Raw genomic sequence first — 16422 nt, 5'->3', positions numbered from 1 at the left:
AAATCGATCTTACAAAACATTGTTTAATTCATAAATAAGCATGAGTTCTTCACCAAAGGGAAGCTTTACATAATTCCCAAGATAGTTTACTCTATTATGCAACAATAACAGTTTTATTTTTGTTTTTTGTTGAAATAGTAATAAATTTACAAACACGGAGAAAGTTATGTTTGATTTTCCCTTCTGCTACGAAAACCAAAACATGTCACGTGTGACGTCATCAATCGGTGGACAAATTTTACCTTAATATAAAGCCCTGAACTATTACTAGCTTATTCTATCAAATTCCTTATTGAAAAATATCTAATACATTTAAAAATCAAAATTATACTTTGTATGGGTCAAATATTAAAAGTTTATCGGTTTTTTTTAATTTAGATACTTAAAAATGTTTCCTTAATGATGGGAAGAATTTAGATAGAAGTATTTACCCTGAATCTAAAGCAAGGATGCCGCGTTTTATTTTTAAGTCATGTAAGGAATATTATGGGATAATAATAAATAATAATAATAACAATCAACTGCTATGTAAATCGGAAAATTGTCTGTAATATAATGCTATACATGATTTTTCAGTACAACGGAGAACCAGTTTAAATCCAGCAGACATCACACGGTTTCGAAGCTATACTGGATTAATTTTGAACACAATGCAAAATAAACCAAGAAAATTGTATTTCCGAGGATTGAATAACTTTATTAACAACAATAATTAAATTTTAATAACAAACAGGCACAAAAATATATAATATAATGAATACTAAATGAACATATAAAAAAGATAGATAGATAAATAGTGTAACTATAAAAAAAATCACAGAATGTATTCTAGTGGTTTTGTGGTACAAAATGCATAGCTACGATAATATAATTATAATAATATACCAAAAAATAAACATTCTATAAATTAAAGAATGCATACTCGAAGTATTAGAGACCGTCCTTTTAATCCGTTATTTTTTTTTTTGACGGATTTTTTAGAGGATTTGTAACAGAAAATAAATTTGAACGTGTATCACATTTTAAAAACTGTTTGGAATCAAACGGCCAATAAGTCCGCAATTTTCTTTGCAATTCGAAAAATTATGATAAATTTCATGACGTTTAGATTTTAATGCTACAAAAATAGTTTATAGGTCAAGCTTAATTTACCTCAAAATAAGTTTTGTTAAACAATCAATAATCTGTATAGCATAATAATCCAAAATTATGGTAGAAAAATGAAAAGAAAGAATGATGGTAGGATTAGTATCCGGACATTTCAGCGAATGTCTGTTCGAGCTCCTCGTTGATGGCCTTCAGCTTCTCCTGTTCAGAGACCAGCTCGTCCTCCAGACGGTCAACCTAAACAACAAACAAATTTAAGAATTCTTATATCTTTACTTGTGGATCCGCCCCAAGAAAGTAAATAATATAGCAAAAGACAATCCAAGAAGATATGAGAACTAAGTTATAAAATGGAGGATTGTCTTGATATACCCCCCCCCCCCCCCCCCAACTCTCGTCTACCTTCCTCAAGTACTAAATATGAAAGGAAACATTTTTGCTTAAATATTACCCACGACTTAATTCAAATGAAACTAAAATGTGACCTCCTTCTGGAGCTTCTGTACAGACTTCTCGGCGAACTCAGCGCGGGCCTCGGCCTGCTTCAACTTGGCGGTCAAGCTCTTGATCTGTTCCTTGTAATTACTCTCCCTCTGGTTGGCTTTCTCCTCGGAGACCTAAATTACACAAAGTAGTAAGTAATTTAACTTTAAGTTAGCAATTTACATAAAAGTACCTTGTTGAGCACTGAAACCCCCCACCATTTTTTTTTTTAATAAATTTGAAATAAGGTGGTTGTTTATTTGTTCGTTTGTTTGTTAATTACTTTAAGCTAGGATATATATTCGGTACTTGGAAGCCCTGCATGGTTAGGGCAACTCAGATAGGCACCGTTGTAAGAGACATAAGAAAAAACTCCCCCACCCCCTTTTTAATATTAAATTTCTTTTAAAAATAAGAATGGGTGGATCAATGCTTGACATGCACTTTGTGGAAAACACCGTTTTTTTAACAGAGAATAATGTTCAAAATAAAAAATTAATTTTCAGTAGTCACATCTGACGACTTTATTAAAAATTAGAATTATTGTAAAATTTAATTGATTGATTGGTTACCTCCAGAGACTTGAGGTTATTACCAACAACTCTCAATTCTTCCTCAAGCTCCATGATCTGAAATTACAATGGACTTATTATTACTTGGATCTTACACCAGCTTTTCATGTACTCTAATAAAGTGAAACTTGTAGCTGGCTAAAATAACAATCCCCCCCTCCATCCCCTTTACCATATCCCCTCCCCTCCTATTGGATGAATAAACTGACCAATAAATGATAATACAAGTTTCTTTACCCTTAATTCCCACCTGCCTAATATCTTACTATCTGTTTAATAATCTATCTCTTATTTATCTTTCAACTATAAAATTAGCTATCTACATATCTATTGTTTGTATATCTATTGTTTATATATCTACTACATCTATCTACTATCTATATATATAGCTATCTTTCTATATATCTATCTTGGTATCTACTATCAATCTATATAGCTATCTATCTATCTTTCTATCTTGGTATCTACTTTCTATCCATATACCTTAGTCTCTCCAGTCTCTGCTCTCTCCTCAGCTCTCTCAAGCTCTGCCTCAACCTGTTGCAGCCTTTTGGCTACCTAAAAGTAGATTTTTGTCATACATTCAGAAGGTGTTATGTTTTATGAAACTTATGCCTTTTTAAAATAAAAAGACATACAAACTCCTGAAATATATTCTATAAATCTAGAAATTGTTTTGTTTTGATGGTCCTAAGATACCTAAACATGACTAAAAAGCATTTTTAAAAATATTAAAGTAGTCACGAGGAAGGAATGAAATAATTGAAATTGTACCTCATCGTATTTTTTGTCAGCATCCTCTGCCTGGTTTCTCGCATCCTTCAGCTCTTCCTCCAGCTTGGCCATCCTCTTCTCATCCTCAATGGATCTTAAATAGATAGATAGATAGGTAGATAAGTAGATAGACAGATAGATAGATAGATAGATAACATCCAGCTGAATTTTAAAAGTTATAAAATGACGTTTTACTGAGGATTACACTCAGCTGATGCGAGCCCTGGTTAGAATTACCTGTTTTCCAGGACCTTCTTCATTCTCTCGCTGTCGTCAGCGGCGGTGGCGGCCTTGTCAAGCTTCTGGTTGGCCAACACCAATCTAATTAAACAAAAAAATTTAAAATTGAACAAAATTTTTTCAAATTCAACATAAAACCATTTTAAATTCAACAAAATTTTTAAAATTTAAAAAAAATTTAAAATTAAAAATTTCGGGTTAATATCACTTTACAGACATAGATTGGGCAAAAAGAAAGCCATAAAAAATTATTTAATATAGATTCCTGTGGAAATTTTCCCTCTATCTCATTTAATCTTTACCTGACCCTACATTTGTAGAAGGCTGGAAAAAGGATTGAGGGGAAAGTCATTTTTCTTTGGAGGCGATTTCTCTTTGAAGATAGAGGTACCCTTTTTCAATATAGTTATAAACCTTTCCTGCACCTATGTGAAGCTTCACTGTAAAAGATAGCCATATCGGTTCAGTGGTTAGCGAGATCTTAAGCTGCAAACACACACACAACTTTACTTTCAGGATAATTTTACCTCTCTTCTGTCTTTTCCAGATCCTCTTCAAGCCCCTGGACACGTCTGTTTAAAGCATTGACCTAAACAATTCTGTTTTAGTAGCGAAGCTACTCTATATTCACTTTGTCTGTCCGTCCGTCAGTTAGTCCGTAACGCTATAGGGGAAATGTGATTCTCTCAGCTGTTATTCTAGATAGATGGCTGATATTTTTGTCAAGATTCTCGATACAAATGACCATCCAATATGTATTTTACTTTGTCCGTCGGTCTCATAGTCATGCTACAGAATGTATATATTGAAAAATTTAAAATATATGAAAAAGGTTTCGAGATTCGTGATTTTAACAATGCTCTTTAAATCTTCTAGTCCGTATTGCAATCCATGGCTTTTTTGTGCTTCGCTTCCTATAGATAATGGCATACTTGTTTGGTCTTAAAGCTTCTTGGCGCTTTCACATAAAGTATACTGTTGAGCTCTGATACCCACCCCTTTCCCAACTTTATCCGTTATTTTTAAACAAACTGAAATAAAGGGTTCAGTTAGTTTTTATTTGTTTGTAAATTACTTTAGGTCATGTTAGGTTAGGTCATATTGGGAACTTTGTAGCCCCGAAAGGTTAGGAAATTGGAATAGCCTGCAGTAGTAGTGATAAACAAACAAAAATTAAGGTTGGGGGTTCCGTGCTCAACAAGGCAATTTAAAGGGATTAACAAGCCTATTTACCTCAGCCTCAGCGGCCATGAGGGCCTTCTCCTTCTCCTCGAGCTGCATGGTCACGATGGAGAGACGCTCATGGGTGATGTCCAGCTCGGTCTCCAGCTGCTGGGACTTCTTCACCAGGTCAGCAACCTCTTCCTCGGCCTTCTCAGCTCTCACCTAGGCATATAAGATATCTCAAACTTCTTTTATACTAACAGCATTACAATTAGACCCTATAGAGGGGGGGAAGGGGTTAAATAACTGTATCTCCCCATCACAATGACCTTGTGCCGACTCTCAATTGGGTCATGAAAAATCAACAAATAGTGTCGGTAATAATAACACAAACAAAAAGCACTAAGCAATTTGCTAGCAGACGAAAAAGATCAGACGAAAAGGGAGGGAGGTATTTATCTGTGTATACATCTATACTATAGATCTGTTCTAACGCCTTTAGAGGCTTATTAAGTGAGGAGTATTTTTTTCAGGGATGATATCTCTTTGGAGTTACCCTCCCCAAAAATAGCTATAAACCTTCCCTGGACATTAAAGAAGCGTCTTAAAAAGGATAAATGGAAAAAAATGAGTTGTAGAGCATATTAACAGTGGTCATAAATACAGAATATATCTTTATAAAAACCACAAAACCTTTCACATTTAATTTTTTGTATAGTTTAAACATTTATATATTTTGTAGCATGACTGACAGACCGACGGACCAGGTCAATTAAACAATATTTTCCTCATAACTTAACGAACTAACGGACAGACAATTTGAAATATAGAGAACAGATATATAAATAGATGTATTATATACAGATAACTACCTCCCTCACTTATTCGTCTGCTAGAAAATTGTTTTCTGCTACTTGACTGTGTTAATAAACACCACACCATTGGTTGATTTTTAATGACCCAATTGAAAGTCGGCTTAAGGACAGTGCGATGAGGAGATATAGTTATTTAACCCTTTCCCCCTCTAGTGTTTTACTCTCATTTAAAGAGTAGTTTAGCTAAAACAAAGACAATATGAATAAGTAAATATATGTAACTAATTGAAAACATAACAAGCTAACGAGGTGACATATTTTTAACAAATGGCCTCTTAAATTTACAAAAAAAACAAGGAAAATATTAGAAGGTAAATTTTTTTTTTAATAAGAATTTGCAATTTAACCAATTGACACCCCCTTTCCCCCCTTATTTGAGATTCATTTAAATTTAAGCCATCCAAATACCTATCAACTGCAGGGCTTGCTTAGTCTATCCAAGCTAACCTAACTTACCTGTTCTAATGCATTTTCGGGCACTTGAGGGGGTGGAGGGTGTCGACTACCCCTCCTTTTCAATTTTAGCTTAAAAAGAAAAAGGGGGGGGAGAGGAAGTGACATTTTTTTATCTTATAAGGTTGTTGGTACCCTCCCCTTAAATAACCTCGGCAGGACTTGTTAGAAGTTACTTTGTTAGCAAGATACATAGGTACAGACAGACACAAGCAAGATACATAGGTACAGACTGACACACAAACATCCTGTTACTTTTATATAAGGATAATCTTTATCCTTATCTGTTGGGCATTTATTTCAGCACCTTTATTATAATAATGGACACTTCTGCCTACAATATATATTGTTCTATTTACTAGGTGTTAAAAAGAATTACATAGCACACACAAATTTTAATCTTTTTGTTGAAAATTAATTGACAGCACTGAAATTTAATTTGTTTCTTGTTTAGATTTTGGAATCTAAGAAATAAAGAAATAAGCGAAGCTTTTTTAATATTTCTTGTTTTTTCTATTTCATCGTATTATTTTGCCCTTTCCGCGGATATAAAATATACAGTTTTTTTAGCCTCTAGATGACAAAAATAATATTTTGTTTTTGAGTTAACCTCTTATATTTATATATATTTATCTTAAACTAGCGGCTTCGCCCCTAGCATCTAGGGGCTTTGCCTCAAGAGGTTTGATCAAACCGATTTTTCGTATCTTAGATTTAAAAGAAAAAAATATAAAAAAAATTTGGGGGGGGGGGGGGGTAGTCGATACCACTATTTTAATTTTAGTTTTAAAAAGAAATTTTTTTTTTGGGGGGTTGAGGGTGTCCCATCCCCAAGAAAATAGTTATAAACCTTCCCGGGACCTATGAGAAACTACCCTGTAAAGGAGAACCCGATCGGTTCAGCGGTTAGCGAGATCCTTCGCTACAAACATACAGACAGATAGACATCGTTCTACTTTGTATTATAGATTGACAACTGTAAAGTCCAAAAGATATATAAAATTCATACTTTGTTTGTTAGTTAACTTCTAATATTCTATCTAAATAAAAATTATCTATTTGTCTTACTATCTTCCTGTCTATTTGTTAGTCTATCTTTCAGCCTGTCTTGTCATTCTGGCTGTCTCTCTGTATGTCTATCCATCTATTTATCTGTGTATAGTTATACCTTAGCCAGCCTGGCTGACTTCTCGCAGGCATCAAAACTGAACATGACATTGTCTTCTCGACCATGATGTCTGTCTGTCTGTCTGTCTGTGTATCTATCTATCTTTGTATACCTTAGCCAGCCTGGCTGACTTCTCGCAGGCATCACACCTGTCCACGACATTGTCCTTCTCGACCTTCATGTCTGCCTGTCTGTCTGTCTGTCTATCTATCTATCTTTGTATACCTTAGCCAGCCTTGCTGACTCCTCGCAGGCATCACACCTGTCCATGGCGTTGTCCTTCTCGACCTTCATGGCCTGCATCTTCTTCTTGATGGCGTCCATTGTGATGGCAATTCAGACCTACCTCTGCTGCTACCCTAGATATAACAAACAAGGATGATCTCTCATTTTATGTCCATAAACCCAGGGTAGTAGGTTATGTAACACCCAGCAGACAACCACCTATTAACTACTAACGTCGCACATATACTTCATATTATAATTATTCTTATTGTTCTTGGATGTTAATAGTAGGGTTGGGCCGGGTATCCGGTCTGGCCGGTTATCCGGCCGGATATCCGATCATTTTCAATATCTGGGCGGATACCGGATATAAAAACTATCCGGTTACATGATATCCGGCTGATATTTGACGCCGGATATCCGGTTATCCTGCCGGATATCCGGTAATTTGCCGGATATCGAACGTGGGCAGATATCCGGCCGGAACCTGATATCTGGCATTATAAATCAACCGGATATCCGTTATCCGGCCTAAAAAGAATCCGGCCCAACCCTAATTAAAAGTAAAAGTTTCCCCAAAAGAATGTTAACTCAGTAGATCAGACAGACAGACGCACAAAGTGAGCTGTTCTGAAGATTCTCAATGGTTATAATATTTTTTAATATGGTCTCTTTGGTTTGGTTTTGATAGAGTAAAGATCTATACAGTAGCTGTGAATTAATTTTTAATGCTTTTTTTCATTTATTTATGTTGTTGTTTTCTAATACAGATGCGATTGATAATGAAGATTTTTTTCTTTAAAATATATTTCGTTAAGAAGCAGCAGTAGTTACTAATTTTTTAATGTTATGGTTCAGATAGATGTATAACTGTTAAAAGTTTTTTTAAGTAGTGTATTACATATTTGTCAAATCTCATATTTATTTGAAAAATGTGAATTTAAATTTTCCTAGAAATAGTTTATAGCTGGACAAAATTGTTTTGACAAGAATGAAATTTCCAAATTATTTGCAAATCACCGCTCATGTCCAATAAACTTTTCTTTACAACATTTTAATTGTCTTTCCACAAAAGATAAATTCATTGCTTACGCCAGGGAGAAAGGGATATTACAATAGATTATAAATCAATCATCAAGTGTGAAAGACAAATTTATCGTTAATTGGTCAAAACTGTAGATTGTTAGTCTGTCCAATCCAACCATTATAAAAATTAGTTTTCTCAGCAGTTAAAAGCTTATCAATGGCAGAACAAGTTTATTTAGTTTAATGGGAAGGGATGGGACAATTGCAATTATAAAGAGACTTTCCTTGAGGGTGTTAAAGCAACCCCCAAATACAAGGGTTCAAGTGGGTGTGATTTATTTCCCATCCTCTTTGACTAATTAGTTTCATATTATTATTATTTTATAAAAAAGTATCCAGAAGGTTGTGTAGCTACATATCTCGCCAATCACTGGACCGATAGGGTTCTCCTTTACAGTGAAGCTTATTACAAGTTCATAAAAGGTTATGTCTATTTTTGGGGAGGATACCTCTACCATCCCAAGAGAAATCACCCCTAGCAAAAATACTCCCCTCAAAATAAATTTCTTAAATAATTAAGCTTACAATAAATTAACTTATTATTTCAAATTCAATGACTGCTTTCTTATATTCTTAAATAGAATACATATATTGCTAATCATTAGAGATGTAGCCACTAAAAATTTGCTTTGTCAGTAATTTAAAATTAAACTTTTTAAAAATTTTTTATAAAAGAATATAATTTTTTTAATATGACTATGTACTAATGTAGCTTAAGATTTTGATAACTACTCAACTGATTAAGTTCTTCATTCTATGAAAGCTTTTTGTAGGTCATAGTATTGTTTTATACAATTTCGTTTTTAGATTTGAGTTTTGTTATGGTTTTAGGCTATTTTTCTGCTTTTACTACCTTGTGAATACAGAATATTTAGAACACAATATCTAAATTAGTATAATTTTTAACACTTTACATGACTGTGCTGATTATGAGAGAGCTCATACTTGTTAAGCGAGATAATTTTCCAGAACTTTGCAAATGAGTAATTCTCAAATTTCTTTATAAATCTTATTCTATAGAGCTTAGCTTTCCAACAGATTTTTGAATATATTGTTTGAAGAGATTTTTTCTTGGTTGTTCAAAGTAACAGTGTCCGAAACTTATTAACCAATAAGTTTATATTTTGAAAGAAGTAATGTTGTCTAACGTGATGTTTCCTATAACTGGTATGTATGATTTCGAAACCGTTGCAACTCATTACCAGAAAGTTTGTAAGTCCATATAACTCTGTTTATTTTCAAACATTTTGGCAATTTGTTTATATTATATAGTTATCCCATTTAATTATTTTTAGAATAATGATACTTATATAAGTAAATTATCTTTATAATCAAATCATTTAAATTATAGTTCTTTCCATAAAAATTTACTTTTTGTTGCAACAAATACATTTAACATAATTGTTCTTGTTAATTACTAAGCAGTATAATACAGGGATGTACGGAGGAGACAATGGGCAATTAATTAAATTGAGCTTATTATTTTCATTGAGTTTGTTCTGTTCTTGAAACAATTCAGCGGCATTCTGCGCTTGTCCCACAAGTTTTAAAACACAGCCAAAATGAGCTAAGTTGCGTCAGGTTAAATACCCAAGGTCCAAGACAACAAAAAGAACAATTTTTTAGATCCATTGTCTTATCCATTTATCCCTAAGCAGAATGCGAATGACACAGAGTGAAAAGAATTATCTATCAAAGACGTGCACACAAATATGTGCACCAAAAATTCTAAATTTTCATGGATCCAAGGATATATTTCTAGAATCATATTCATAGAAAAGTACCATGATGTCCGTCTGCGTAACTGTGTGTGTTTGTACCAAAGGATATCGCTAACCACTGGACCTATATGATTCTCCGTTACAATGTATCTTTTCATAGGTCCAAGGGTCAAAACTATTTTGTGGGAGGGTAGAAATCGCTAGAAAAAATACCTCCCAAAAATTTAAGATTTTTCTTTTAAACTAAATATAAGTGTTGACCCCCCTCCCGCCCACCCCCCCCCCCCCTAAAAAATTCTAGAGACATACATTAGAATATTATTTAAATCAAATTTCCTTGAATCCCTGAAAAATTTTTCACTTGAAAGTTGTGGGGAATCTAAATTGTTCTAAATGACCGGAAACATTGTCGCTTATTATCATTATCGGATCTATTTTTGGAGTTGGGTGTGTACAGGGAGTAAAGAGGGGGGGGGGGGCAATGGATCTAATATTCAATTATTAGAGGTCTCAAACCTTGGGGACCTGCCCAAAGTGTTCGTGAAGGATTTAGCAAGATATAGGGAACTTTTGGGACTATTTGCCGCTGAATTTGTTATAGTTCGTAAGTCTAAACAAAATGTTATATGAATTTGTTGGTGTTTAAGGAAAAATGTACATTATAAGGATTTGATTAGAGCGATGGTTGCTTAAAATATCATATTTAAATTTGTCAAAAATGTGATTATTATTTCAAACAAACGTACTTAATCTCTAATTATTATTATGAAGTTGCTACGCTTTCCAATTCGTACATACTCGTTAACGGAATCATTCTGTAAAATTTGAAATCAAAAGTACTTTTGGAACATTGTTAAAATAACGATAAGGACTATCCGTTACATACGAACCTATTCTAAGTATAGAAAAGCTTAACTTTCAAATATTTATAAGCTAATTTTACTATTGTTAATGATTTAAAACTGTTGAATTTAAAAGTATGAAGTAATGTTCAAGAGGCCTAAATATGGGTATATTGCATCATTGCAAAAACAGTTCTATGACAACTAGGAAAAACACAATATTTTTGAGATTTTTATACAGTTTAATCATGTGGTGTTAAAAAGAATTTGTCATTTTAAACAGTGGGGAACAGAGAGTATTGGCAGGTTGTGCGCGAGTTTTGATCACCACCCTAAGGGGGTTGGCTGTATTAGACGGTGTTGACCCTTGCCAGGGGGAGTTCATAGGGGTTAGATACACCCCCTTCTTTGCACGTTTCTGATTTTAAACCTTGATATTTTTCTCATTTTGGCAGAAATTTTAAAATTGGAACTTTTAATGTTAATTTTGCCTTTAAATGCTTTGTTTAAAAGTTTTTTATTCTCACATTTCCTCATTCGTTGGTCTAAAAAACTTTGGGGACCTCAATTAAATCTTGATTGGTTATTATAAAATTGAAGTGTCCAAACTTGTCCAACCATTACCAATTTTAATCTACAAATAGGGTAATTTGTTTTCATCAATTTAACGTCCATTGTCTTATCCCTTAAGATCCCTGAAAGCATTCAAGACATCAAACAGATGCGAAAAAATCAATGATTTTCATCAAAAGTTATTTTTAGCCTAAAAACGTCTGTCAAACATTTTTGAGAATCCAACATTTAGGAAAGTAAGAATGTGAGGTATGCCTTACAAGTACAAAAGTTTCAAAAAAAGTTCAGGGATTTAAGGATACGACAATGAACAATAAATTTACATAAACCACAAACAAAGTTATCCCTTATATTATTATTATTGGTTGAAAAGTTTTGACACTACAGGTTTAGAATAAATCATTGAAAATACCCAAAGTTTTTAAGCCACAGATTAAAATAACCTAGTCTTATACTTTGGGTACCAGTATATTACACAGTCCCGTTCTTTCCTGGGGAAAAAAAATCTATTTTTCAAGTGTTTTAGACTGACACTAATCTTTGAAACTTGAAAAATCCAGTTTTAACTTTTTAATCTGTTCAAATTGTAAAATTTTGGTACTAAAGAAAAAATATTATTTTTTATCAACTTTAAAAACATAATAATGGATATAGGATATACGTGGATATACTGACAAGGAAAACTTTAGCGTCAATACAGGCTGCTATTATGGACCTCATCTTTTGGTCCTTTCATCCACTTGGAGGGGAGGGGATTGGGGTATCGTTATTTTAGCCAGCTGCGAGCATCCCTTAATCAGAGAACAAGAAAAACATCCAAGTAATAATATATCGATTATCATATTTTTGATATTTGATTAAAAAGCTTAAAATCTTAAAAACCAGAATGCTAAAATATCATTGTTTATTAAAAATCAAAGCTTAAAAAAAAAATTATCGGTTATATATTTTTATATTTTTAAAAGTGAAGCTTTTCTATAATTAGGGTCGGTCCGTCCGTCCGTACGTCCGTCCGAGATAGATAGCTTTTATTTGTTAATTTAGGCATGTTAAAATTGTCCTATCGATTTTCAACTCTATAATCATTACCAGAATGTCCATACGTCCATTTTAAACATGTTGATTTTTCTACTTTTTTAACAACAAATTTTTAAGTGTTCTAATTATCCGTTTGATCTGATTTTTGGTATATTGATTCCTGGGACAACAAAGAACAATATTATAAGCGAAGCAACTCTATAATCAAGTCCAAAAATGTAAGTATGTCCATAAACATTATCCTGCTTCAAGCAGCTTTTCAACAAATTTACTCACAATTTTGCTTTGACTCTTATACTTTTAAATTCTGATTATTTAGTTCAGATAATATACAAATGTTAATGTCCGTTTGTCCTACCGTTTCAGTGCTTCGCTTTTATGGATGTTGTCATCCTTGTTTTATTTTGAAAATATCTCTCTAAATTTTAATTTTGGTTAGGCTTAGCAAGGTTACATAGTGCTCTGCAGGGTTAATTATAACTGGATTTCTGTAAAATGAAAAGGATTTGCTTAACCATTTAACCAAAACCTCAACTGTAAGTTCCTAGGAGTTTTTGCGTTAATTTGTGTTTTATAATTTTTGTTCTTACCTCCATATCTGGGAGTAACCCCTACCCACTGGTAAATAGCTAAAAACCTGCCCAAAACTGATTCAAAACGTCTTTGAAAATCAAAGTTCTAGATGCCTAACGGTTTCTGAGATTTTACTGGACACACACAAACACCTTACTACTTAATTTAATTTGTTTAATGAATATTTAAAGTTATATAGAGAACATTTCGCATACTTCTTACTACTTTTATATATAGGTTGACTAAATTTTCTAAACGTGTAAACTTAAAATTAGATAATAGTTAGTTAAGAAAGCAATTAGACCATGTAATTCAATTCGTATTTTCCTAATGAAATAACAAAAAATAAACTCTGTTTTCTAAGAAATATATTTAACCAATTGATTGTCAGTTTGAATTTAGCAAAACATTTAATAACTATATAATATCAGAAATAATATGACAAATGACGATAAATACACAAATAAAAACAAAAATACAGCTTCTTCTGTTTAAAATCATTGGTGGAAAATTTTAGACACTGTTAGTTTGTTCTATCCAATCAAGATTTAATAAATGTCCTCAAAGTTTTATAAGGAAACGAATGATATATCGTTTTTATAAAGCTTTTGGGGACCTTTAAAATTTTGAGTCCAACTAACCCCCCCCTCCATTATGGCTTTAAAGCAACCAATCTAATCTGACAATAAATTAATTATGATTGTTTATGAGCTAAGACACTTCTAAATCATTTAATTTTAATAACATGTGTCAAAAAAAATTTACAATTTCAGAATATTAGGCCAATTGTATGACAATTTACTTATCTACCTATTCACACATTAGATTTAATATGTCAATCTATTTTATAAATATTTTCCTATTAATTAATCTATTTTCTACAGTACCTGAGTCGAAGGAATGGCTCTGTTCGACTACCCTGTTACACTCGTGACTCAGTTGACGCGCTCGGCGACCACCCCAATATTACCCGCCCCGTTTTTTTCTCCGTTGACTCGCTCTAAATGACCCCCAGAATAGCTCCCATTAAAACAAAGATTAAATTTAATATCCCAAGTATCTCTTTTTTAGCAGAATGTTGTTCACCCCCACCCCTCCTCCTTTTCGTGCCCCCTTTCTAACTACTAAAATAGTACTCCTCCCCAACGAGTTGACACAAACAGCTACCAACCTGACCTTTCTCTTTTACTTCTAAATTCGTATTGTCTCTCTCTCTTGCACCTCATCCCCCACCTCCCATCCGTGCTTCCTTCTCCTAGTAATGTTACTCCTCCCCCCCCTCCCCACTAAGTTGACACACACAGCTACCAACCCGACCTCTCTATAATCTTATTGTCTCTCTTTCCATGGAGGAAACAGATATTGGGATGTCCCCAAAGTTTTGAAATGACGTTTCCTAATTCGTTTGCTTAACAACTTCGGGGACTTGAATTTTGATTGGTTTGTTCATTGCATTGTGTCTATGTCTAAATAGTTGAACCATTAATTCTAATCTACAAAAGTGGTAATTTTGTGTGTCATTATTGGGGATGTCATCAATTTATCGGCTATTGTTTTACGCCTTCTCTGCTGTTCTGATATTCAATGTTTGTTTGTCCGCTTGATCTTTTAACTTTACTATTATGGTTGTTGTCATCCTTGTTTTATTGTAATTCTCTGTTATACTCTTTTTTTCAAGGGAGGAAAAAGTACAATGAGCTGTTTATTACACTAGTCCCCAAAGTTATAATAACGTTTTCTTATTCGTTGGCTTAAAAACTTTGGATATTTTTATTGAATTTTTTATTTGGCAGATCATTAAGTTGAGTGTCCAATCGTTTCAACCACTAAATGTAATCTACAAAACGGTTAATTTTGGGTATCCCATGGGGGATGTAATCAATTTATTGTCGATTGTCCTAGCCCTTTTAATCTCTGGTTGTTTTCGCATATTTTGAAAAAATGTTTCATGCCCAAAACACATAAAGCGCGAAGTTGGACGGCTAAGTTGACCGCAAACGATGCGTAGTATCGCCGCTAATACTCTTGAGGTCAACACAGGCACACTTTACTGTTTACTACAGGTCATTTCATGGAAATATTTAAAGATTATGATTGTTGATGAATCCTTTGTATAAAAGTAAAAGTAAAATGATGTCTCTTTAAACCAAATGACCTTGCTTACAGATAGACCGATATGGTTCTTCTTTACAATGTAGGTACTCATATGTCATGGAAAGGTTTATAACTATTTTTGGGGAGGGTACCACCACCTTCCCAAGAGAAATCGCCTTTAGCAAAGAAGTTACTAGCATTAAAGAATTGCGCCTAGATCACCTCATAGATTGAGGCATCTATTTCGGAAAGCTTCATTTATTTCCTTTTTTTTTGGGGGGGGGGGGTATTTATTTTCAAACTTAATTCTTCGAATATTTTAGGCTATTTGTATGTCTTCTTATGGCTTAAATCTCTATATACAGATTCACTAAATGCTAGTGGCACAGCTGCCATAAATAATATTAGCGGCTTCGCCCCTAGCCTCTAGGGGCTTTGACCTAAAAGGTAATTTAAAAAAAAATTAAGTATTTCTGGTGCTGCCATTTATTTTGAAGTAGTTTCCCAATAAAACAATTTTTTTTTTGGGGGGGGGGTAATTTTTATTTTTTTTTGGGGGTTGGGGGTAACCCACCCCCCAAGAAAATAGCTTAAAATCACCATAGGACCAATAGGCATATACCATGAAGAGTAGAATCTGTTCGGTTCAGTGGTTACTGAGATCTTAAGCTTCAGACGGACAGACGAACAGACAGACAGATAGACGGACAGACAGAGAGACAGACATTAAGCTACTTTGTATTTATAGATTAAGAGTGGCAAGAGAAATAGTCAGTTTGATAGTACAAAAGCACAGAGATAGATAGAAAAGATATACATTTATGTAGATAGATAGATAGAAAATAAGAAAGGAGTGTACAGAAGCATGTGTTGTGTATCATATCAAAATGATCAAGGAAAGGAAAGGTAATTCGGAGAAAAAAAACTTCCAAAATTGCGTCAAATAAAGAGAACAACATCCAACCAACTTATCTAATTAAACCTTTCAACTTGGGATGTGAATCAATTTATCGTCCATTGTACAGTGTGTTTTTTTTATGAGAACTTTTTTGTAAGCAATTTTACCCCACTTATAGTTATCAGAATTTAATGATTAATGGCCTTTTTTCTTCGTTTTTTAATGCAATTAATAGAACACCAAGAAAATATTTCAGTTTTTATTTAAAAAGTACATAAAAATCTAAAATTCAAAACTTAGGTATCATCATCTAAAATTGGTTTTAGCGCATTTTTCTTATGCCTAAATCTTCTACCCTTTGCAAGAAAAAAATTTGATTTTCTGTAGTCGACTTTGGGGAACCAGTACTCCCTCCCTGGTTGAGATATGACCTTCAAACTTTGATATGTTCTAGTACATGTCCCTAATAGTATCTGTATACATTTTTATGTTCTATATCTCAACTTTGAAGTGTTTAGCAGCCATTCTTGCAAAAG

At 33.3% G+C, this 16422-nt stretch overlaps 1 protein-coding gene across 3 annotated transcripts; it reads right to left on the bottom strand.

The window, feature by feature from the left end:
• Positions 1-676: 676 nt before the first annotated feature.
• LOC145329186 (tropomyosin-like) lies at positions 677-13934 on the bottom strand. 3 transcript variants are annotated; one of them, XM_080173224.1, is made up of 10 exons: positions 13782-13934; positions 7062-7195; positions 4410-4562; positions 3704-3765; positions 3174-3257; positions 2937-3030; positions 2646-2720; positions 2163-2219; positions 1593-1724; positions 677-1344 (listed from the first exon to the last, which is right to left on the bottom strand). In XM_080173224.1, the coding sequence occupies exons 2-10, from the start codon at positions 7158-7160 to the stop codon at positions 1246-1248; spliced, it is 855 nt and encodes a 284-aa protein (XP_080029350.1). In that variant the 5' UTR covers positions 7161-7195; positions 13782-13934; the 3' UTR covers positions 677-1245. The 3 variants fall into 3 exon arrangements, with proteins under 3 accessions (XP_080029350.1, XP_080029351.1, XP_080029353.1); XM_080173225.1 differs by lacking the exons at positions 7062-7195; positions 13782-13934 and adding an exon at positions 6949-7017; XM_080173227.1 differs by lacking the exons at positions 7062-7195; positions 13782-13934 and adding an exon at positions 6837-6872.
• Between the last annotated feature and the right edge of the window lie 2488 nt (positions 13935-16422).

Source organism: Acartia tonsa, chromosome 10, assembly GCF_053477335.1.
Source record: "Acartia tonsa isolate MP-2025a chromosome 10, ASM5347733v1, whole genome shotgun sequence".
In the NCBI taxonomy this organism is placed as follows: Eukaryota; Metazoa; Arthropoda; class Copepoda; order Calanoida; family Acartiidae; genus Acartia; species Acartia tonsa.
This window is presented reverse-complemented; position numbering and strand designations above follow the sequence as displayed.